The following is a 25,849-nucleotide window of genomic DNA, read 5'->3' as shown; positions in this document are numbered from 1 at the left end:
CAGTGCCTCAAAAGGTAGAAGGCACAATCATTGAGCTAGGGCGTAATGGCCCTGGAAGAAATGCTATCTTCAATAGAACAAAGAACACCCTAAAATACAGGTAGTGGAACTTGTAACAAGCACAAATATAAGCCCGTAGCAGAGGAAAAGCAGTATAATGTAGAAGTAGGCAAGAATTGGCTCCCGGCAGAGTACAACAATATATGTTCACATGGTGAATAAAACAAGAGAAATATGTGAAATAGCACCTATGACCAAAATCTCAAAGAGCAAATGTCCAACCCAATCTCTTAGCAACAGAGATGAAAGGCAAAATGCTTAGGGTAAACCAAAGGAGAGGCAATTTTGTCAGAATGTACAACAGAAAGAAAACCACATGGTATGAAAAGACCAAGCGCAGGCAGAAGATCCACCAGGATGCTGGCCAAACGACAAGAGGGCACTCCGCCCACCTCAGAAGTAGAGACACTACCAATCACAGTGAGATCAAACCGAATGTAAGCGAAAGGGAGAGTTGAAACTCTCAAAGATAACAGTGATAAATATGGTGGAACAATACTGTTACAGCTTTGGAATCAACCCCCTGCATAGAGGAGACTGCTCAAGCCGAGGCACTAGATATGCCCCGGAAACACTGCTCCGCTGATAGGAGCAGCAGCATAGACATAGTGCTGTGCGCCCCAAAGGAAGCCCAAAAAAATCCAACATGGATAACAAAAGTGCTACCAAGAATATAAGTCTGAAGCGACCCAACTGACGTAGCAAATGCTATAACAAGCCATAGAGAAGGGGTGAGTATGTAACAGGACCCACACCTGAGAGGAACTTGACAGATCACATACAGTTGCAACAGACGACCATGTGTGCTAGAAGAGGAAGAACACTAGTCCCCACCATGGGAATCACGGTGGCTCCTCAAGGCAGAATCTGTGTGCACCCCAAAAAGCGACTTGTCATCAAATACCATATCAAGTAGAGCATCATGCACTGGAGATGAGAAGCTGCAAGCCGGCAACCAAGCCCTGCAACGTATTGCAACAGAAGCAGCCACGATCCATCCAATGGAACCGGTAGAATCCATACCGGATCAAACAGTAAGTCGAGCAGCCTCTTCACCATCTCTGATCAAAGATGTCAGAGCAGGGAGAACATCATCAGAAAGCGATGGTAGTAAATGTTCCACACAGTCCCATAGAGCATGGGAAAAGTGGGCCAACACACAGGAAGCATTGGTGGAACAAAGAGAGGCACTAGAAGAGGCGAAAACACACCTGCCAGCAGCATCCAGCTGCCTAGAATCCCTGTGCGGCTGAGTAGGTGGAACCTGCTCCAGAGCAGGAATGCCTAAAGCAGTTTGAGTAACAAACCCAGAGGAGTAGGGTGGTGGCGAAGACACAAGGGGTCTTCCTGTGCCGGCCGATGCCTGTGTGAAGTAGAACGATTTACCGAAGGACCCGATGCCTGTGTGAAGTAGAACGATTTACCAATGGACCAGAGAAAGGCTGATTACAGACACCTAGAATTATGTCGTAGAGAGCATTGCAAAAAGGCAGATACGGGTTCGGTGTCAGATTGATCCGGAGCAAAAGATAACGGATCAGTAGACAATTACACCACAGGAAGATGCAAAGTCAAAACATCAGCCACCCGCCTCAAAACATCTGGGAATGCACTGCAGGCCTCCGTCACCAAGCCAGGGGACGGGAGCATGCTAGACGCTGGGGAGAAGCCTAGACCAATAGCAGTTCCTAAATCAAGTACTCAATCCAAGGATGAACCTCGAATGGGCCCCAAAAGGGGAGCATGAGGATGTGCAAGAGGACCCAGCACAGAAGCCTTATGTAAAATCCCTGGCACCACTCTCTGCGTCGAATAGGGGAAGCTTCCTTGAAAGCGGTGTCATCTGACTCCGGGGATATCAATATAGGCGTGTCAAACGGGGTTGACTGGTCCAACGGCGCCGTGAGGGGCAACAGGACAAGAGGATCAGGCGAAGGAGACGGAGGTAGTACAAGGCTGTACGCCGACCCAACACCAGTGTCTTGATTCAAGAGTGTGAGCAGACACTGAAATGGAAACTGCCGGTGAAGACCCTGCAAAAACACTCACCACCTCCATAGGGCCTGAAGGCACTCCAGAAGGAGGCAAAGGACCAAAGATAGAATGGAGGGTCCTATAATAACGCCACATTTGGTCTATAGACACCCTGGTGCCAGGGATACGGCGGAAGGGAGGCGGTCGACACAGGTGCGGACTCCACTGGAGGAGAATGCAGAGGCGCCGAAGAGTGTGCAGGCGCCTGGGAACACTTACTTGGAGATGTCGAGGGTCCAATCGAGGTCGACTAAACCATCCAAGAACGACTCCTGGAGCGCTCCTGGGAACGTGAAGACGGACTGCGATGCCGGTGCAAAGAGGACTTGTCCGCTCGCACCGCAAGGAGCTTCATGCGATGCTCCCTCAAAGACTTTGGCTTCAAACTATGACAGGCATCGCAGTTGGCGGCGTCACGATGAGACCCCAGACACCACAAAAACATGGAATGAGGATCTGTGGCCAACATCTGCCGGGAACAGGATCCACAGGGCTAAACCCGGAAGGAATATACCCTATTTCATAAGAAAGTAATACAAAGTACCCAATGTCAGGTAGAAAAGGCCAAAAGAACGAGTTACTTACCTTCGGTAACGACTTTTCTGGTGGATACATTAGCTACCTGTGGATTCCTCACCTAATGAATACTCCCATGGCGCCAGCATTCCACGGAAATCTTCTTCCTAGTCTCTGCACGTCGACGAGGACGTCACTCTAGCCCACGCGACTCCGTCTGACGTCATACAGGCAATAAGAGGTCCTCGACGACGTGCCGACGTCAGTACCAAAATTTTTTACGTGAATGAGAACAACCACCCAATGCAATGAAAGAGCAAGGCAACATCCCATAACCTTATAAAATACACAATATTGCAATGAATAGCTGTAAATTTAATATAACGAACAAATATATGCAAATCATGTATGTACACAAAGATATATACAAAGATATATACATATATATATATATATATATATATATATATATATATACAGATAATATACACACGTATCCATATATACAACGTCTATTGCAACCTTGAAGACCAAGAGGAGCGCACTCAAGGATTACTTGGTAAGACCAGAAAGGCAACGGGGAGGCGGGTGGGACTGTGAGGAATCCACAGGTAGCTAATGTATCCACCAGAAAAGTCGTTACCGAAGGTAAGTAACTCGTTCTTCTGATGGATACAACTACCTGTGGATTCCTCACCTAATGAATAGAGTCCCAAAGCAGTAACACGCCCGGTGGCGGGTGCCTAAATGGTCAAACCAAGAAATCCTGCAGCACTGACCGTGCAAAATGGCCGTCCCTTCTGACCTCAGAGTCCAAACAGTAATGTTTCGCAAAAGTGTGAAGGGACGACCAAGTTGCGGCCTTGCAGATGTCAACCACAGGAACACCCCTGGCCAAGGCCGAAGTGGCCGACTTAGCTCTGGTGGAATGAGCTCTAATGCCCTCAGGAGGGTCCTTCTTTGCCAAAGAGTAACAGATTTTAATGCAAAGAACCACCCACCTGGAGAGTGTTCTCTTGTGGACTGCCTTTCCTCTCCTCTTGCCCACGTACCCGATGAACAGCTGATCCTCCAGCCTGAAATCCTTTGTTCTATCAATAAAGAAGCTCAACGCCCTCTTTGGGTCCAGACGGTGCAGTCTTTCTTCCTCTTTAGAAGGATGAGGCGGAGGATAGAACGTGGACAAAGTAATTGTCTGAGCCAAATGGAAGGGTGAAACAACCTTCGGGAGGAAAGCAGCCTTGGTCCTCAACACCACCTTATCCCCATAAAAAGTTGTATAAGGGGGCTTTACCGATAAGGCCTGCAACTCACTCACTCTCCTTGCAGATGTTATCGCTACCAGGAAAACTGTTTTTATAACCAAATACCTTAAGGGGCAAGAATGCATAGGCTCAAAAGGGGACCCCATAAGGAAAGTCAGGACCAAGGACAAATCCCATTGCGGCATAACGAATGGTTTTGGAGGATATTTATTTAGAAGACCTTTCAAGAATCTGATAACAATAGGGGATTTAAATAACGATGGTTGGTCTGGAAGACAAATGAAGGCTGACAAGGCCGACAAATAACCCTTAATGGTAGCCACTGCACAACCTTTCTGCGCTAGAGAGAGAGCAAAAGACAAAACGTCCGATAGATGAGCATGTAAGGGATCAATCTGCCTCTCTCCACACCACGCAACAAATTTAGACCACCTATTAGCGTAGATAGATTTAGTGGAGTGTCGCCTGGCCGCTAAAATAACATCCACTACATCAGGCGGGAGAGAGAAGGAACTCAGGTTGCCCCGTTCAATCTCCAGGCATGTAGGTGCAGACTCTGGAGGTTGGGGTGTAAAACCTGCCCCTGCGACTGCGAGAGGAGGTCTGCCCTGAAAGGGAGACGGAGCGGAGGGCACATTGAGAGTTGGAGAAGGTCGGAGTACCACACCCTCCTTGGCCAATCCGGAGCTATTAAGATGACTAGTGCCCGGTCTTGGCGAATCTTCCTCAATACTCGAGGAATCAAGGGTATGGGAGGAAACGCGTAAAGCAACTGGGCGCACCAGGTTATTTGAAACGCGTCCCCTAACGCTCCCTGCATCGGATACTGGAGGCTGCAGAATAACGGACAATGCGTGTTCTCCCGAGTGGCAAACAGATCTATCCGAGGAAACCCCCACATCTGGAAGATTAAACGGACTTGATCTGGATGGAGACGCCACTCGTGGTCGGCCGAGAATTGGCGACTGAGACTGTCCGCACGTACATTCAAGACCCCGGCCAGATGATTTGCTACCAAGCAAATCTGATGGTCCTTTGCCCAAGACCATAGTCGAAGAGCTTCTCTGCAGAGAAGGTACGACCCTACTCCTCCCTGTTTGTTTATGTACCACATCGTGGTAGTATTGTCCGTCAGGACCTGTACCGACTGACCACGAAGGGAAGGGAGGAAGGCCTTGAGAGCCAGACGTACAGCCCGTAACTCTAACAGATTGATATGAAACATCTGCTCCTCTGGAGACCAAAGGCCTTTGATCTCCAGATCCCCCAGATGAGCTCCCCACCCTAGAGTGGAAGCATCCGTTATGACCGTGGCCACTGGTGGCGACTGCGCGAACGGCTTTCCTTGTGAAAGATTGTTGCTCGCAATCCACCACTTCAAGTCCACAGCAGCATCTCTGGAGATCTTGACAGCACCTTCTAGATCTCCTTTGTGTTGAGACCACTGCCTACGGAGGCACCACTGAAGAGCCCTCATGTGCCAGCGAGCATGCGTGACCAACAGAATGCAGGAGGCAAACAGACCGAGCAGACGAAGGACCTTGAGGACTGGAACTACCGCTCCATTTCGAAACATTGGAACCAATTCCTGAATATCTTGAATCCGCTGAGGCGGAGGAAAGGCTCGACTCAATGTTGTATCCAGTACTGCCCCTATGAACAGGAGGCGCTGAGAGGGCTCCAGGTGAGATTTGGGCTCGTTCACCGAAAAACCCAGGTCGAACAACAACTGAGTCGTTGACTGCAGATGATGCGACACAAGCTCCGGCGACTTGGCTTTGATCAACCAGTCGTCCAAGTAAGGGAATACTGCTATCCCCTTCCTTCTGAGCTCTGCCGCAACCACCGACATCACCTTCGTGAAGACACGAGGTGCTGAATTAAGACCAAACGGAAGGACCGCAAACTGATAGTGCTGCGATCCCACCATAAACCGGAGAAACTTCCTGTGTGACTTGAGTATCGGGATATGAAAGTAAGCATCCTGCAAGTCGACAGACACCATCCAATCTTCCTTGTTCAACGCCCAAAGCACCTGAGCTAGGGTCAGCATCTTGAACTTTTCCTGTTTGAGGAACCAATTCAAGATCCTCAGGTCCAGGATTGGTCTCAACCGACCATCCTTCTTGGGAATCAGGAAATACCTTGAGTAACAACCTCGACCCCTTTCCTGCTCTGGGACCAACTCTACCGCGCCCTTTGAAAGGAGGACTTGTACCTCCTGTTCTAGCAACAGGAGGTGTTCTTCTGAACAATAAGATGGGCGGGGCGGGATGAGGGGCGGGAACTCCCGAAAGGGAAGGGTGTAGCCTTTTCCCACAATACTGAGAACCCAAGTGTCCGTTGTAATAGTCTTCCACTTGCGGAGAAAATGCTGTAATCTTCCCCCTACAGGAGAGGAGTGAGTGGGAAATGGTGGAAGCCTAAGGCTGCTTTCCCTGCTGCACCCCTCCAGAGGACGAGGAAGAGGCAGAGTGCTGCTGAGAGGCTCCTCTGGTGCGGGCCCTCCCTCTCCCTCTAAAAGATCTATAGGGATGGGAAGAGGCAGGTTGCTGGAATCTCCCCCGAAAGGAAGAGGAGGAAGAGCCAGGCCCAAATCCCCGAAACCTCCTGAAAATCCTGGAAGAGGCAGAGGAAGAAGGAGCTTGGAGTCCTAGCGATTTGGCTGTGGCCCTGCTCTCCTTAAAACGTTCCAAGGCCGAATCTGCCTTGGAGCCAAACAGCTTGTCCCCATCAAAAGGGAGATCCAATAGGGTTGACTGCACATCTGCAGAAGACCCCGAATTACGGAGCCAGGCCTGTCTCCTTGCCACCACAGTCGTGCCCATTGCTCTGGCCACCGAGTCGGTCGTATCCAGCCCAGCCTGAATAATCTGGGTCGCAGCAGCCTGGGCATCTGAAACAACATCCAAAAGACCCTGGGGAAGCTCCGTAAATGATGAGGAAATGTCCTCCATAAGAGCATGAACATATCTCCCCAGGATACAAGTTGCGTTGGTGGCCTTCAACGCCAGACTGCAGGACGAAAAGATTTTCTTGGACTGCGCATCCAGTTTCTTCGAGTCTCTGTCCCCAGGCACCGTCGGGAAAGAACCAGGCGCTGATTTGGATGAACAGGAGGCCTGCACCACCAAGCTCTCCGGTGTAGGGTGCCTAGAAAGAAAGCCAGGGTCAGTTGGTGCAGCTCGATACCTCCTGGCTACGGCTCTATGAACCGCTGGGGAAGATACTGGTCTCTTCCACACCTCTAGCACCGGATCCAGCAAAGCGTCATTAAAGGGCAATAGAGGCTCTGCCGCAGCTGAGGCCGGAGGAAGCACCTCTGTCAGAAGGTTCTGTTTTGTCTCTGCCACCGGCAAAGGCAGGTCCAGAAAACTAGCTGCCTTCCGTACCACTGCGTGAAAGGAAGCAGCCTCCTCCGTGTATTCCCCTGGAGACGAAAGATCCCACTCAGGGGAAGTGTCCAGCCCACTGGCTGTATCTAGACCATGCAGTCCATCAACCGAGTCCTCTAGTTCTCCTTCTTCCAGGACTCGTTGGTACTCCTGCTCCTCTAACGGAGAGCACGTCTCCTCGAATGAAGCCTCTGCTCGATACGCGGAGTCGACAATGCCTCCGCCGAAGCCGAAGATCGGCGCCGATCTTCAGAAGCCACTGACGCCGCATCCGGCGCCACAGGTAACTTCGGCGCCGATGAAAGAGCACTCTGAGCGGATGGACCCACCGGAGTCACAGGACGAAATCCCGACGTCGACGGGATGGAAATCTCCGGGGCCAATCCCTCCGAAGCCACCGGAGCGGCCACCGGCACCGACACCGGCGCCGAGCCCACGTTCCCAAAAGGGAGAAAGGGCATAAAGGGTGCCGGCCGTAGAGGCGCAGGATCACCCAATGAAAAGGCCAAAGGGCCAGCCGGAGCACCCCCTGGAGCCATCTGTTGGAAGATGGTATACATCGCATTTAGGAATGCGGTACTATCGGCTCCAGGGGTGGGAAAAGCCGGATACTGGGGTGCCTGTATCGAAGGCGACCCCGACGCCGGCCTCGATGTCTGCGACGCCGGGGACAACACCAGAGGCTGCACCACTTCAATCACCGACGCCTGTCCAGGTGAAGTCGGTGACGCCGGAGAGGGCAACGGCGTCGATGGATGCGGCGTGACCGTGGGACTGACCTCCCAAGTCCTCCGGCGCCGATCCGAAGACCTGGAACGAGTCTCCTTGCTCGAATGGCGCCGTGATTCTCTACGGCGCCGGGTGTCTCGATGACGCCGATGCCTTGGCGAAGAAGACTTCTTATGATGTTTTTCTTTCTTCGACTTCGCCATAAACAACTTCGCCTCACGTTCCTTGAGGGCCTTTGGATTCATGTGCTGACATGAATCGCAAGTCGAGACGTCGTGGTCGGAGCTTAAACACCAAAGACAGTCGGAGTGAGGATCCGTAACTGACATCTTGCCCCCACACTCACGACAAGGCTTAAAACCCGACTTTCTCTGCGACATTATTACTGCAGCGAAGGACTACGCAGCAAAAAATACACTGTAACCACGAAAGTAACAGTTGCTCCCTCGAAGATAACCGTTTCGAATGCACGGAAAAAAGGGAACTGACGTCGGCACGTCGTCGAGGACCTCTTATTGCCTGTATGACGTCAGACGGCGTCGCGTGGGCTAGAGTGACGTCCTCGTCGACGTGCAGAGACTAGGAAGAAGATTTCCGTTGAATGCTGGCGCCATGGGAGTATTCATTAGGTGAGGAATCCACAGGTAGTTGTATCCATCAGAAGGGCTCGATGTACTCAATACACCGGATCCGCGTTGCTGCGTGTAAAAGAAAAAACTGACGTCAGTGCGTCGGAGGTGGAAATATATGGACTCCGCTGATGTCATGTTCAGGGACGACGTCGCTGAGGAGCGGCTCGACGCCCTCTACTGAAGCGCAGAGGTACTGCTGAGAAAAAATGTCCAGATCCAGTCTGACGCTTGGGGAGAATTGTAAGACAAGGAAACTGCTGCTAGTTTTCTATCAGATAAAATAATTTGATATATTACAATAAGTCACATAAGGCTAATAGGTTTGGTACTGTGCCACAGACTAAAAGTACACAATTTAAAAAAAATTAGTTTGGATACCTACATATTAGCTTCAAGTAAAAGGTCCAATAACATGCGTTCAGTGCGGACTTGTGCAAAATGAAGAGAATTGTTCAATCTGTTTCTGAAAGCAATGAATTCTGGGATCTTCTCAAATGCGCCATATTTATAAGCTTGAATTATGTATTCTGAGGTCTGCAAAAAGAAAAAAAATAAACAAAAATGTAGTCATTAATTTCTTCGAAATAAAATCATCAAAAACATGACACAGGATGAAAATAAAATACAGAAAGACTACACTGCTGAGTAAATCAATACCCACCCATTTAACTGTAAGGGGATGCGAGGTGGGGTATTGGAAGGCAATGGCAAGAATCAAAAGTCTAAGAGCAGATGATAGGACATGTAGGTAAAAATATTAAGGTTTGATGAGAGTAGCAGAATCTGTGAATACTAAAAGACTAGATGATTATAGTCTTTGGTGCGTCGCCCAGCTTCCACCATTTATGGTCAGCAATGAAGCAATACCTGTTACATGACAGTTTAAACTGACTGAATTGGGCATCTAACTGCTACACCAAGGATCCTTAAGAACGTAAAGTAATGCAACATAATAACTAAAGATGTCCACCATGTACTGCATTGCATGTCGCTGATTTGCCAATTCACACCGCGGCCTACCAGAGGACAGCATGTCCTTTTTCAAATTCGAGAGTGTGTGCATGTGTGTCAGTTATGCTACTTGTTACTCTGTTGAGGTAGAGGAGGGGCACCATGACTAGCGCAAGGCTTTGATTAATGGGTTATGGCCCCTCAATATACTTAACAATATAGAAAAGGTTACGTAACATCTAACACTATTTCTAGTGCTGAGGTTCCCCACCTATCATTGCTGGCCGTGGACCTCCTCTGAAACATTACTGGAATCCGAGGACCCCCACTGAGTCATTACTGGAAGTAGGGGACCCAGGCCTATACATTGTTAAGGATTTGAAATGCAAACCAATATACAAAAATAATGAAACAAGCATTCCATCAAACGCATAACAAATAATAACACATTTTATTTATTTGCTATCAAATAAAATAAAAATAAAAAAATTTAATAAGAAGGTTTGCACTTTTCTAAATTCAACTGAAGCCACACATTACCCACACTATATTTTGCTTGATGCACCTGCACTTCTCCACTGAATCAATCTGGGGATACTAATTTAATTTTTAGCCTCCAATTTCAAATTCCTTGAAATTTACACTATTTTTTAAAATTTCAGTTGTACATTTAGCCACTTTATTTTTGTACACTTTATTAAACTGTTAATATTATTTTATTTTCTAAGCAGTCACGGACCCCCTGAGGAGGATTCCCGGACCCCCAGAACACAGGTTGGGAACCACTGTTCTAGTGGATACTTTATGGCCAGTGGAAACTGCAGGGAGGAGGAGTAATGACACCTGTTGGACCCAAAGGTGTGAGTAAGTTATTACATTGGCTGCACTATGGAGGTGCAGGTCTAGCCCCAGCTATTAATGGGCTATGAAGCCAATATGTACATAAAATGACTTTGTTGCATTGGATTATTTTTTTGCATTAAGATGCACTATCGATTCAATAATGAAACACTAAATGGCATCCGTGCACCAAAGGAACGTCATCTACACTTACAGTGATCAAGGAGTATCAGTTGTTGAGATTTGTTTTATGGCGACGTGGGCATCTCTTAACATTTTCACTAAGCACTACTGCTTGGATTCGGAAGTGAGGAGGTATAATTCTATTGTACACTCTGTGCTCCAGGATTCCCGTGTCTGACAATTCCTTTTGATCAGCCACCTGAAAGAACGTGCAGTTGTGGTTCCTTTTAGCACTTAGATTGGGCAGCCATATTTTAGCTCTTAGGCCCTTGGTTAGGAACACGGTCTGTTCATTTAAGCAACAAACATATTTTATTTGCTTTAAATCATTTTATATTTTAGCATAGCTCCCTTTTAGTTTGTTGTTTTATATTTTATCTGCCTTTCTTAGAAAACATACTTGTTTGTGGTCCACATTTATTTGGTCCTTGCACGCTTTCACTCTGTGTCCTGCTCAAACATATTTATAAACAATAGTTTACCGGGTATTGCCAATCCAAGAGTTACAGTGTGAACCTTCTAACCATAGACATATTATCACGTCAGGCCTGTTCTTAGAACAAGTTTTGTTAATTAAACATCACACAGACTGAAGAAGGGTAGAGGGGGCATTCCAGCCAGTCATCTTATGCTGTGCGCCACTTTGTCTATAGCTTTGCTGATCTTGCCCTTGTCTCTCCAGGCACCCAGGATGACTGCCAGCAAAAGAACAGGCAGACCCTTGCCTTTTTTCAGGTATAGGGTCAGAGTTCCTTCTAGAATACTGGGATGGCCGGATGGGCTAACACTGCAAAGCTCTCATGTTAGATGCTAGAGTGTAGGTAGGAATTCTTAGACTTGTGATTATGTCAGGATGTTGGGACTGTTTATATGTTTTACTCTAATGGCCACAATCATCACTGTATAATGTTTCATCTTCCCAACAATCACAGCTCATGCCTTTTCTTTTCATAGAATGCAGTTTATTCAATACATGTATTGAAACTTACCTTGAATCTCTGTCTGCCTTCGCTTGTGTGACTTGTGCAAATGAGAGAAAGAAGTAAGATCTGTCCCACCACGACTTTCCTGGGGAGTCAGAGTGTCATGTTTTTAGACTGCCACAAATCACACCTTTTCCTTTCTAGGTTTGGGTGAGGTGCTGCTGACTAGCCGAGGTGGTCAGGGGTGACAGCTTCCAGTCGGTGTGGGACTGACCAAGTCACCCACACGCAATGGTGCTGCCGCCCTAAACTCAGCAGTCTTACCCACATGGTGACAGTCCTACATTACTGCTTTTTAATATATTAAAGAGGTTAGAAAACTGCAGGTAGAATTATCAATCAGAAGACACATTTATTTATTTTAGGCAATGATCTTTCTGGTGGATACTCTAACTACTTGCAGATTCCTCATCAATCCCACCCACCTTCCCACGCAGAAGGATGGTCACAGACTACCATTTAAAAATGTTCCAATCTAGTTTGGGCACTGCACTTCCACAATTGATCAGTCATTCACTCTTCTCAAAGGGCACAGAAAAATGGACGGAGAACTGTTGGTGAGCCGGGGAGGGAACTATAGGGATCTAGTAATAGTGCCACAACACCATTTCCAGGGCTCAGATGCAGCCAGCACCACCTGAAACCATGAAAGGTTTATGGATCCAACCTGACACGTGTGGATATTCAACTAGAGAGGAATCTGCAGGTAGAAGTATCTATCAGAATAGTGCACTACACTCTGCACATATACTATATTACATTAGAAAAGGAAAACCCTTTCTGAACATGGAAGGGAGATTTCCTCAAACATTTTAGGAGTTAAATCTTGCATCAGCAGCAATATCGAAAGCAAATATTCAGATAGGTGGATAGCAGTCTACAGACATGGCAACCAAATTACCTTCTTTCACAGAAAAATAACAGGTTACTAAATTGACACAAGACTGTGAACAGCTAAAGGTATTTTAGCAGCAATACTAGAAAAAAACAAAAACATGCTAACCAAATTATTAAAAAAACTGGAAATGAAGTGTGCAAAGGTAGCAAATGGTTAGTGAGCAAGAGATATTCTTTACTTACATCTTTCTGGTTTGAGTGAAAAAACCTGAGTGCAAAATTAAAGGACTGTGAAGCTGCAGCAAACTGTCCCAGTGACTCAGCATATCGTGTCAAAAGGAATCTGAAGACAAACAAAAGGATAGAACCAAAGTATAAAGTTTCTTTCAAAAATTCGACAAAAGGCTTACAAGCAGTCACTTTTAGTCTGATTACTAAATGAAGCACAACTGTACTGTAGTGTTTGGTTGATGATCCGAACACATTACCTCAGAAAGTAAACATAAGTCAAAGAATCAGATCTATTAACAAAACCATACAGCGGGATAAACCTTTTGAGTCCAAATGTTCCCCAAAGAATAACAGTAGTTATCCTGCGAAAGATATATGTGAATTTCTCATATGGCATCTAGATAGTCTTCACTTTTTAGGTGTTACCTATTAGCAGCTTTAGCTGTCTCGCCACCCTCATGTTTTCCGAAAAAATTGCAATGAAACTACATATATATATACACACATGCTCTTGGTCAGATTTCTTCAGCCGCTGTTCTTTTCAAATTTAATTCACATTTTGCATTCACCTAAAAGGTACTCCACTTCAGTGCAAGGACTTGTACGTTATTGTCTTCTTTCATTTCATGCCTTGTTTTATTTATGTTGAGATGGGTTTTTTCACTTTCTCTTTTCCAACCAAATGCATCACATGGGAGCATTTTACTTTTCATTACATTTCAACATGTAATGCTTATTGCACAGATTTGCCAACAATAAAAAAATTAAATAAAAATGTTTTGACAATCTTGATGTCATGTTTTTAAGCACGCAATTTACCAATAAGGATGAACAAGTGAAGGGACAGAGCTGCATACAAGCACCATATCCGCCCACAAACATCAGTTTGTTACTTTACTCTTTCTGCATTGGAGGATGCCTAAGACCGACCCAGTCTTGAATAGCCAGTCTTCAAGGTAGGAGAAACTTTGCATCCAAAACCTCTGAAGATGTATGGTGACCACTGCCACAACTTTTGTGAACACCCCAGGGGGGCCAGTAAGGGCGAAGAGGAACACAGTAAACTGAAAATGCACTTGGCCAACCATAAGCCACAGTTAACATCTGTGGGACTGCAGGAATGGCACATGAAAGTACATGTCTAGCAGGTCCAAGGCTATGATACAGACACCCGGATAAAGGGCAGAAAGAAAAGAGGACATTGTAAGCATTCTGAATTTGAGATTCAGCAGAAAGGCATTCAGAGGGAGAAGATCAAAAATAGGATGAAGAAGTCAATCCTTTTTCAGCATATGACAATAGTGGGAGTAACAACTTGTCCCCATGTCCGAGGCTGGCAACTTAACAATGGCCACTCTGGACAGCAGAACTTGTATCTCTTGTGGTAAGATGGATAGCTGCTCCTCTGAAAGCCACTCTGATGTGGTCAGAAGCTGTTGTGGGTTTGAAAGAAACAGAAGGGCATAGCTCTGCCAGACGTTCTGAGGGTTCCATGTCAGATGTGATGGACTGCCTCCAACAGGGTGTCTGTGCACCACTAAAGGCAAACTAAAGTGGCTTGGAGGCTGATGCTGCAGGGGACAGGAACTGTGAAGATTGGTGCTCTTTGTGACCGGCCCTGCCCTAGGTCTGCCTAATCCCCAGCCATGAAAGGACTGAGATGACTGCAGCAGGGGCTAGGCTGCCTGAAGTGGTCTATATGACCCTCTGGAGTTGCTGGAGAAGGCCAGAGACTGAAGAGGAGACTCAGGCAGGGTTCAAAAGGTTCAAAGAGCCAGACGTTTCTTCAAGAGCAGATTCAGCTTTTTCGCTCCAAAGATGGGATTCATCAAAAGGCGTATCCATGAGTAATGCCTTTAAATCACCACAAAAAGCAGTGAATTTCATCCATGCTTGGCAACAAAGCATCACTGTAGTGTTAACTGCTCACTGCAAAAAATCTAGTAGTGTCCAGACAAGAGTGGACCACATTTAGCTGTATCCTGTACACCTTGAATGGTTTGACTCATAAAGGCCCTAAACTCTTCTGGACCACCCACAAAATCTTGCTGGACGTGCCCCAGAGGTTGTAGTCTACTTGGCAAATGGCCCTGACTGACCTCAAGACTAGGGTGGATGAAGAGACCAAACATTTCCCAAATATTGCAAGGATTTTTTACTCCCTCTCAGGAGGGGTTGTGAGGCACAAATTAAGATTCAACTTGCTGGTGGAAGCTTGGACTAAACTCAGAAGTAGGACCCGAATTAAGTTAATCAGGGTTGCAGGCACAGATCTGTGGTTTCGGCCCACCTGTTTTTTCACTGGTTGGCAAGTGCAAGATATAGACCAAGTGCCCATCCATATGGATGTCATTTAAGGCATCACTGAGTGGTAGCAAGGACTCAAAAGAAGTCAGCCCAGGCTGAAAAAAACTTCAGTAAGAAAATGCCTCTTTTTGTATGGTTATCCCAGGTTTTTTGACTGATGCTGCTGTGCTATCTACGGCCTGCTAACCAGACCTCAATGTCAGTACCCTAACCCCAAAGCATGTATGTTACATTGGCTATAACCAATTGGCATAGACTAACTAACTTGTAAGTCACTAGTATTTGGTATCCAGTCAGGGTACCCTGGGCCTGTAACAGAGTCACCCCAGAGATTGCAGCACTGATTGTGTTCCTGGGTGTGACAAAGGTAAACCAACATTGCAGACTGGAAGAGCAGTTTTGAACAGCTAGTCCAATTTTGCCATGACAAAGTCAAAGGTCCCCAAAAGACTGGTGAAAGGCACCTCTATGGCAGCCCTACCAAGCCCTAAGGTGGAGTGCACCATATTTCACATGCAGATCATTCTGACAGCAAAAACTCAAAACTAACATTTTTACTGTGAAAAGATGTCAACGAGTGCAGGACTACAGGTTGACACCTCCTGAATGTGTAACCAAAGTTGATACTCCAAGGTATCAAACATCTTGTTGAATTAAACCCAACTTGGTTCTCAAGTTGAAACTAAAGTAACCAGTTACAGTGTGCAAGTTTTACAGAGCTACCACTTTGTTTCCTTCAATCTTCTGTGATCTTAACGGTTGGACATGGAACGTGAATCCGAGAGAGCCTTCTGCTCTCCCATGAGACGTGCTAACTACTCCCAGGAAAGAGGACAATAGGAGCCTGCACTGGAGAGATGTGAGACCACCCTCCTGCAAGAAGCCACACAAGTGATGGCCCCAAAAGCAAACATCACAGCGGAAGCAGCCTTTGAAGAGCAAGTGGAGAGGGGCAGACTTACTGTTTAAGCAGACTAGATGGCACTTGGGAAGGAGGGGAAACCTGTTGTCAAAATGGTTTCCTAGGGGCGAGCAGCCCCCTTGGCAGCTACACCTCTGGGTTGGGCTAAGGAGCTTTGGATGCCGAGAGAGGGATTCTGCCATGTTGGGAGTGGGCAGAATGAAGCTAGATGCCACACTTACCCTGGAAGTGGTAATCAGGAGGGAAGGAAACTTAACTATTTGGCTATCAGCCGCATCCTATCCTAACAGCATTTTCTGAGCACAACTAGGGCACCTAAGGCTCAGATCTTGACTGGACGAAGGACTGAAGTAGGACTGCACTGCTATACCGTGGAACCAGACAAAGACAGGCTGTACTAGCCCTGAATGCACCTGCTGAACCTGGTGACTACCAAAGAAGAGGGACTGTACCTGCTGTGTCCTGCTTGTGGAGAATCGATCTCCAGAGCACAGACAAAGCAAAGAGACCCCAAAAGTCTGTTGGCTGACCTGTTCACAGCACAGGGCCACAACTGCTGAGAAGCCTGCTGCGGCAGGTTGGTAACCCAGAATTTTCAGACTGCTGCTGTGCCCAGGACCCAACACGCAAAGTCACATTTGAGTTCACTAGCCCAGAAGAGTTGTCGGATTGCTGCTTGGTCGCCCAGAAGCAGAGTTATCACCCAGGGGAGGATTTGACTGTGATTGCGATATCGGGATACTGGTAGCCCACTGGCAATAGGACAACAAACACCAAGAGGACTTCACTGGACGTTGAATCTGTGTCCAGAACCCTCTCATGCACCTCGTGGACCAAGGAGTAGTTGCAAGAAGACCACTGTCACCCACAGCATCCTTGAGCATCTTCAGTATCCTTCATCCCTTGCATCAGAACCACTTCCATAGGAATACATTGGAAGGAGGATAAAGTGCCTGTCACTGACTGTGAACTGCATCACCTGCTGAGGCAACTGTTTGACGACCTAGGTGGTCCCCATGACTGGCTCCCAAATGGAGTTGATTGCCTAAAGTGATTCAAAATAACATCAATACAACCAGTTCAAGTTTTTAGTAAAAACGTTTCTAAGTGTCAAATTCGCTGAATTTGGCAAAGTTTCTTCTCAGTTAAGTGAAATGCTTTGATTTACCATACAGTGTAAATTCTATCTCTCTGGAACACTCCAGTGGATCTTTTTCGTTGTGGTGTCTAAAGATGCACAAAAATTGTTGATTTTTATAAACTGGTGACAGATTTCTTAAGTGTCTTATTGATTTCTGCTTCTATTGCTTTGGTGCTGTTTAAATGTTTTACACTTGTTCAAGTCTTTGCAGCACAGGGCCACAGCTACCCAGTTTGGAGCTTACATTTTCAGACATTAAACCTACTGGTTCTAAAGGGGGTGATAAGTGTACTACATGGTGAGGTCACACAACCACAAAATATAATACACAACATTTTCTCACAATTTCTTCAAACTCAACGTAGAAAAGCTGTATATGCAGGATCTTAGAAGCATGTGTGACGACTACCACAAAGGAAGCACTTGCTCTCTTTCAGTGGAGGCTCAAGAGGGGAACACAGCACTCTTATCAGGAAGGTATCTGGTAGAGACAATATCTAGTTGCAGATTCCTTACCTTAGAATTTCCCCCAGGCGTCAGTCTGGATCTAGAGTTTTTTTCTTGAGCAGTACCCCTGCACACTGTTATGTGGCATCGATTGGCTTCGCATCCGTCTTCGCTTGAGCCAGATATGACGTCACAGGTCCTATGTAGGTAGCACACTGACATCAGTTTCTTTTCACGTCTTTCCACTCCAAAAGCGGAGCACCATAAAGAAACTGGCTACTAGTGCATCAAAACTAAGGCCCTGAAAGGGGAGTCCCTGGCCTTAGAAATCAGTCTGTAGAGGTGGGAAGATGAGCGGGTTGGTAAGGAATCTGCAACTAGTTATTGTCGCTACCGGATAAGACGTTAACAAAGGTAAATAACTTGTCCATCTGATAAAGAGATCTAGTTGCAAACTCCTTATCTTACAATAGATACCCAAACAATACCCTCACAGGAGGTGGGTCTGTGAACTAGGGTCACTCTAGGAAGCCCTGCAGGACCGTACGGGCAAAGTTCCCCTCCCTACGGACCCGACTGTCTAGGCAGAAGTGTTTGGTAAACGTGTGCAGAGATGCCCACGTTGCAGCCTGACAGATGTCAAGGACTGGAACTCCAAGTGCTAACGCAGTGGTTGCAGCTGCAGCTCTGGCAGAATGAGCACCCAAACCTTCAGGTGGTGGCAGATTTTAATGCAGAGTAAGACACATTGGGAGATGGCTTGCTTCTGCACTGCCTGACCTTTCTTGTTATGTTATGTTAGGGATATTTGTAAAAGCGCACATTCACAAGACTGTTTCTTGGTGCTAGAAAACAGAACCTGCCAGTATTACGTCTTCAACCTAGTCATGTGCCTGTTTAAACAGCTACGTTTTCAGAAGCTGTCTGAATCTGATTTGGTGCAATTAGGGGTCAGCCTGATTTCTAGTGGCAGGGAATTCCCTATGGAGGGGCCAAAATAGAGAACCTGGAACCACAAAGTCTCTGTTTTTTGAAGCAGGGAATGGCAAGAAGATTCAAGTGAGAAGATCTTAAGTTGCGATTTGGTAAGTATGTTTGAGAGCTGACTGACATGAATACAGGACTGTTATTGTGTAGAACTTTAAGGATGAGACAACCAGCCTTAAATACTATACGCTGTTTCACTCATAGCCAATGCAGTTCCCTCAGGAAAGGGGTGATATGGCATCGCCTAGGTTTATGCAGAATCAGTCTGGCCACCTGGTTTTGCACCCAATGTAATCGGCGGTTATTCACACCCATATAACCGACAAAGAGCTGACCACCCACCCAGAACTCTTTTGTACGATCAAGGCAGAACTCCAATGCTCTTTTTGAGCCCAGTCAGTGGTATCTCTCCTCTTCCTTAGAAGGATGTGAGGGTGTGTAAAAAAATAAGCAAGGTGATTGATTGGCCGACATGAAACAGCACAACCACTTTTGGCAGAAAGGAGACCCTTGTGGGAAGCACCACTGGCAGGGTAGGTGGAAAGGTAGGGTTGCTTAAATGACAATGCCTGCAGTTCACTTACCCTGTGGGCAGATGTAATGGCCAAAAAGGAAGGCAGTCTTTAACGTTAGACACCCGAGAGGACAATTGAATAGAGGCTCAAAAGGAACGGTCATTAGGAATGTCAGAACCAAATTCAAATCCCATTGGGGCATAATGAACGGAGATGGAGAAAACATGAGCAAGATTGTTAAGGAACCTATTTACAATAGGAGACATACACAAAAAAGGTTGATCAGGCATCCTCAAAAACGAAGAGATAGCAAATAAATAACCTTTTAGAGTGCCCATAGCAGAGCTTTGCTGGGCCTGAGAAAGGATAAACAGGACCTCAAAGAGAGGGACAGAGAGGGGTCAACAGACTTGTCAGTGCACCATGCTATTCATTTATTCCAATGACTGGCGCATGCCATTTTGGTGGACAGACACCTAGCTGCCAAGATTTCTTTACAGACTTCGGACAGAAGATCAAAAGGTGTCAACTGTCACTGCTCAATCTCAATGGAAGAATGTGAAGGCTAGACAGTTTCGGGGGAAGAACCCTCTCCTGCTGATGCAACAGAAGATCCTCCGAAAGGGACAGTCTGATTGGGGGATCGATGGCCATGCACAGTAGCTCTGGATACCAGACTTTCTGTGCTAGTCTGATCGAACAGAGCTCCAACAGATTGATGTGGAGTCTAGACTCCATGGGAGACCAGATGCCTCTGACCACTGCCTTTCTCAGATGGCTGCCCCAGCGCAGCAGTGAAGCATCTGTCACTACTGTCAGCTCTGGTTGGGGAAGGGAGAGGGATCTACCTCTGACCCAATCATGGCTAGTTAGCCACCAATGCAGATATTGCGCAGTATCCCCAGAGATCTGGACCATATCAGAAAGATTCTCCTGATTCTGGGTCCAAGGCACATGTCACCAGCAGGAAGCAGGAGGCCCAGCAGCCTCAGTCACTCTCACCCAAATCCAGGACAGAGGCTAAAACACCATCATCATAGCCCAAATATCCTGGACTTGTTGCTCAGGGGGTTAAGCCCGAAACTGCACTGTGTCCAGAAGAACACAGATAAAAGGGAGTGTATGAGAGGGAGTTAGGTATGACTTTGGCACATTTGTAGTGAACCCCAGAGAATGAAGGAGGTCCACAGTAGTCTGGAGGTGGGAGACGACAGCCTGGGGTGAGCTATCCTTCAACAGCCAGTCATTAAGGTAGGGGAAGACTGAAATTCTGACCTGCACAAATGTGTTACAACCATCGCCATCACCTAGGTAAATCAGCAGAGGTGTGCTGGGAGGCAAAAAGGAGCACGGTGAACTGAAAGTGCCGGTGGCCCACCGAGAACCACAAGTAATGTCTGTGGACAGGAAGGACGTAACGTGGAAATGAGAATCCTGCAAGCCCAACATTACCATCCAGTCTCCTGGGTCCAGGGCAGATAAAACCGGAGCCAGAGTGAGCATTTTGAACTTCTTCTTGACAAATAGATTGAGGGCCCGAAGGTCTAGGACAGGGTGGAGACCCTTGTCGTTTTTGGGTACCAGAAAGTAACAGGAATAGCAGCCATGACCTACTTCTAGAACGGAAACTCACTCTATGTCTCTCTTAGCCAAGAGAACCATAACTTTGTTGCGAAGAAGAGCTAAATGATCCTCCATCATCCGATCATAGGATGGTGCCATGGAAGGAGGGGTGGTCTCAAACGGGAGGGTGTAGCCCCTTTGGACTATCTTTCAAACCCACCTGTCTGACGTGATGGACTGCCAGCAGAGCAGGTGATGGCAGATCATGCCATTGACTGTTCCCTTGAGGGGAAGAGTCAGACTAGTAAAGTTTGGAGGAAGCTTGTGGTGGTGGGGTGGGGGAGAGGAGGGGGTTGTTGTCAGACCGCTGGCTCCCTGATCCACAAGGTCAATGGATCCCACGTCCCCAGCCACACAGTCTGAGCAGCATGTGCGGTGGTGCCTGGATGGGAATTGACATGGTAGGGCATGTTTACTGTAAAAATGGAAGGAGTGAAAATCAGACTGAGGGGGATGAGGGGCTGCCGCGAGTCCCAAGGATCTGGCTGTAACATGAGAATCCTTTGAGCGGCAAGTCTGTTTTTTCTCCAAAGCGATGCGTGCTATCAAGATCAAGGGCATGTTCATAAGATTGGTGTGGACAAAAAAATGCCAAATATCCTCAATCAGGCATGTTGCCTCAGGGCCAGTGTCCATGCAACCGCCCTGTCCTGTCCAGTGAGTCGGTCATGTCCAGTCCACATCAGATCATGAACTTTACTGCATGTCTCTCATCAGCAACTGCTTGGGAGTGTACAGCCTGGGCCTGCTCCGAGACTTGTGGCAGCACCTGCAGAACCATATCCCACAGGGTGAGGCAATAACGGCTCAAAAGCCGTGCAATGTTCACAGACCGCAATGCCAGCCTGGCAGAAGAAAATCTTCTTCCCAAGTGAGCCCAGTCTCTTGGGTTCACTATTCAGGGGTGCGGAAGGGAGCACACCCTGGGAAGTGGAGGCTTGGATAACGAAGATCTCAGTAGTGGGGGGTTGGTTAGGAAACTTGGGTCACCTGGAGTAGGGCAATGGCAATTGTCCTGTTCACAAGAGTCTGTGCTAAGTTTAGACCAGGTGCCCAACAGGCCATCTAGAAGGGCTTCATCGAAGGGGAGCAGGAGTTTGGAGGATGAAGTTCCAGGCTGAAGCACCTCTGTCAGGAGGTTAGTCCAGACTGCCACCAAAGCAGTTCAAGGTCCAGGACCCCAGCTGCTCTTCCCAACACCATGCAATGTGAAGCACCCTCCACTGTAGAAACAGTAGGAGGAGAAAACTTGACAGTATCTTGGGAGGTATCCAGTCCACTGACTTACCCAAAGTCCATAGGATCTTGGAGCTGGTATTACAAAGGACCAGCGACACCTCCCATTCCTCACCATACCCTAGCCAATAACAAACAGGCTCAGTATCCAACATAGGAGGCGTGGCTTCTGTTGGCACCAGAGTCATTGTAGTACGACACCCATTCGTGTCGGAGATGACAATGAGGATGGGAATGGGATCATTGGGGCCAAGTTTGGAGAAGGTCGAGATGGAACGATAGATGCCATCCCGGATCCAAGTATGGATCCACTGGTGCCCCTCCGAGCTGAGGCTGAAGCTGCTGATGCAGAACCCAAAGGAGCCCCTTCCAACTTTGCAGGTCCTGAAGGCGCTCCAACAGTGTCAGACTGCCCAAAAATGAGGCGCATGGCCCCATAAAACCTTTAGCTGGGCAGAGGTCGCTCTGGCCCCTGCAAACTCAGGGAGGCGCAGAGTCACCAAAGATGTAAGCTCCGCAGATGGAGGCTCAGAATGGCAACGCTCCCTTGTCTCATCGGTCGACGGACAAGGTAAAGTCATAGAACGTTTTGCTTTCTTCTTGTGCCTCGACTTACCTGATCATCCGGGGGACTTGGAGAGGGACATCAACGACCGACCGCTCCCAGGACCATCCTCTCGACCAGGACGTTGACTTGTGCAGAGTCGCGTATCGGGCCACCATCAGCTTCAGGGACCACTCCCTCGAAGCCTTTCGATGCATGGGCCGACAGTCGGAGCAGGATTTCGGGTCGTGGTTGCGCTCCAAACACCAAAGACACATGAGGTGCGGATCAGTTCTTGACATCGCCCAATGACAGGATCCACAGGATTTGAATCTAGTCTTGCCAGATAACATCCTCAACACGCAAGGAGTCAGCAACTCGAAAAAAACTTCAACAAAAAGTCCAGTAAAAAAAATAAAGACTGAGGGATAGCTCTCTTTGGATCAGCACTGGCTGGCGTGGAAAGAAAAGAACTGATGTCAGTGCACCAGTGTGGCGCCTATATTGGACCCGCAAATGTCATTCAGCACAGACAATGACGCGGAACCCATCAACACCACCAAACACTTGCAGGAGGACTGCTCGAGAAAAATCTCTAGATCCACACTCATACCTGAGGGAAATTCTAAGGTAAAGAATCTGCAAGAGAGTCAGAAATGAGAAGCTAGTGAAGCAATTGAGGAAGGCTCCATGTTAGGAGGAGTTCATTTAAATTAGAATATATGGGAATCTGGTGCACGAGAGTGGAGTCAGGATGCAACCTCAGCTGGGGGGTCGAGGCAGATTTGGCTCTAGGTTTGTCACCGGAGTCTGGCGCCAGTAATATCAGAAACTGGGGTCTATGACGGAAGGACCACTGCATGTCTAGGGAGCCCAAATGGAGGTGGGTTTCAGGGGCTCAGATGATGCAGAGGATAGATCCACCAGCAGTAACCTGACTGGAGGTCCCTGTGGATCCCTGGGCTTGAAGAAGAGTCAGAGGAGTGCCACAAACATGCAGCATGGCCTTGATACAGGCCTCAACCTGCTGAGGCATCACCAATGGCCCAAGGAACTCAGTGCACATCATGATCAAACGTGAGATCTGCTCCTCAATCAGAGATCATTGGTAAGATAGAGTGGCACTTTGACACCTTTTCAGGACCAGTCTCAAGAGTGAGAACAGGTCTGTGACCTAGACTTAAGATAGGAGCGGGTCTTGTGAGGTTTCTTTTTATGTTCAATGATGTACAACTTCACAGTTTAAGATTGTCCTTGGGTGCATAAGTGCAGATTCCTCACACAACTTAAGGTGTGCCTCTGGTGTTTGGTTGGCTTCATAAATTTATGTGGGTCTGTCTGCTACATCAGTTTGGGACTGTCACAACATGGTTTGAACCTTGTAGTCTTAGTAGGGGACATTGTCTACACTAAAATTCAGTTTGAAAAAACTCAAACTGATTGAAAAAAGGAATCAAAGCTCTGGATCCGCGTTTGAAGATGCTGAACGAAAATGACAGATGCCAGCATGTAGTGGTGGTGCTTATATGTGGCTCTGCTCCATCATTTCACAGAGGGAATGTTAACACACAGCCACATGGCGACATGCCGAAGCACTTCTATGACAAGATCCAGAACCAGTGGGGCACCTGGTGATTATTCTAGAGGTGAGGTTAGAAGTATCCATCAAAAGGCATCTGTTCATAGTGTGTTTTGTATATTCACATGCTCAGAATAGTCCTGCCATCTAGTGCTGATCTTGGACACGGCAATGTGTTTTTGAAGGCCTTCGTCACAAGAACCATTATGATTTCTTCTATAGTACATAATGCACAAGGACACAGGCTCCATCCAGCTTATATAGTATTCCGTCCTGTGAATGAGTAGTGTAAGTGGAGTGTAGAATCTAAGACAAGTGCATTTTGATATACAAGTGGAATAAAAAATAGAAACAACTGATCATCACCCGTTTTTGGGGGACAGGGTGGGTGCATGTGAATCTACAGCACTACAGACTATGAACAAATTCTTAAAAGGTTAATGAACGTTTTCTGTTCATAGCATTTGTGGCTGTACATACTGTGGATCAGTTTCCCAGACTTGTGGCTGGCAGGGAGATGATGTAGATGTTTGGAATAAAGTCCTTAAACTTTGCTCAACCACTGCCTGTTGACTGGCTAAAATGCCTGTTCATTATTGCTTAGTGAAAGTGTGTGGTGACCAAGTCGCAGCTTTGCAGACAGAAATCAGCAGTATGTTAGCTAGTTTACACTTGGAGTGTGCCCTAAGGAGTATTGGAAACATGTGCTTCACCTTGGCAAAACAAGTCTGGATGCACTTAATCTACCTTGCAATGACAGATTTAGAGATGGGATGTCCATTGTAGGGTTAGGTTAGGCAAAGGCCACAAACAGTTGATTTGTTTTTTAAAAAAACGCCTGGTCCTGTCTATATAGCACATGAGCACCCTTTTAACATCTAGAGTGTGCAAGGCCCTTTCCGCTACATGGTATGGTTGTGGGAAAAAGACTGCCAGGTGAATTAATTGATTGCCTTGGAAAAGTGAGACTACTTCGGGCACAAATTTGGGGTTGATCCTGAGAAACCATCTTGAAGATGAAAGTTTTCTGGATTGTTAGAGCTTGAAGCTCACTAATACAACTAAACAACTATATTGCTATTAGGACAACTACCTTGAATGACAGAAATGGTTAGTTACATGAGTGAAAGGTTATGGGTGGACCCATAAGGTGCCTGAGGACTATGTTGAGATAGCAAAAAGAGTCAGGATGCATGATAGGAAGAAACACTCTCTTAAGACACTCATGAAGGCCTTCATCACAGGGATTTTAAAGAGGGGAAATGTTCCCTATTTTAAATCTACAATGCAACTGCAGCTCTGCATATATATCAGTGGTCTCAAACGTTTTCTGTAGTAAAAGCTACTTATGTTCAATGAAAATCATCCACAGCTACGATTATTATTAAACTTTTAATACTGACCACATCCGACAAGTGTATATACACACATTTTTTCTATTGTTTTGTTTTTAAAGTAATGCTTGTTGCGAGTTCCCCATGTCATAGTATATATTGTTGGTCCAGAATCAAAAGAATAATATCTGTTTTCTTATGCTTTGTTTACAAATGTATTATTTATACCTTTATTTATTAACTGAAATCCGTGACACATCTTTATGAAATGTTACCTGCTGTTATAACAGGACATGTGTAATGTCACCTGGTATAATAAGAGGATAAGTGTAGCATTTATTTTTGCTATTAGTTCATCCTTCTGATTTACTTATATACCATCTCGGGTTCAGGACTCCTGTACTGAGCGGGGTATTTTTTTTTAATTATTTTATTGATTCTTATGTCTTTTCCTTCACCGGGGAGGTAAAAGGGTCAATGTGAATCTACAAGAGTCAAGCTGCAGAACTATTGATACAGGTAAGTAATTAGTTTATTTGGCAACATGGACGTCTTCTA

The 25,849-nt window shown here is 46.7% G+C and overlaps 1 protein-coding gene across 2 annotated transcripts in view; it reads right to left on the bottom strand.

The window, feature by feature from the left end:
• The window catches only part of NAA25 (N-alpha-acetyltransferase 25, NatB auxiliary subunit), a 561,072-nt gene that overhangs the window by 220,449 nt on the left and 314,774 nt on the right, over nt 1–25,849 (bottom strand). For both annotated transcript variants that reach the window (XM_069214819.1, XM_069214820.1), the window contains exons 15-16: nt 12,669–12,768; nt 9,014–9,165 (exon numbers count right to left, since the gene is read on the bottom strand). In XM_069214819.1, the coding sequence (XP_069070920.1) occupies nt 9,014–9,165; nt 12,669–12,768 (252 nt within the window). The remainder of the gene's footprint in view (nt 1–9,013; nt 9,166–12,668; nt 12,769–25,849) is intronic.

This window comes from Pleurodeles waltl, chromosome 11 (genome assembly GCF_031143425.1).
Source record: "Pleurodeles waltl isolate 20211129_DDA chromosome 11, aPleWal1.hap1.20221129, whole genome shotgun sequence".
Taxonomy (NCBI): Eukaryota; Metazoa; Chordata; class Amphibia; order Caudata; family Salamandridae; genus Pleurodeles; species Pleurodeles waltl.
The sequence above is the reverse complement of the archived record's forward strand: the minus strand, read 5'-3'. Positions and strand labels throughout refer to the sequence as shown.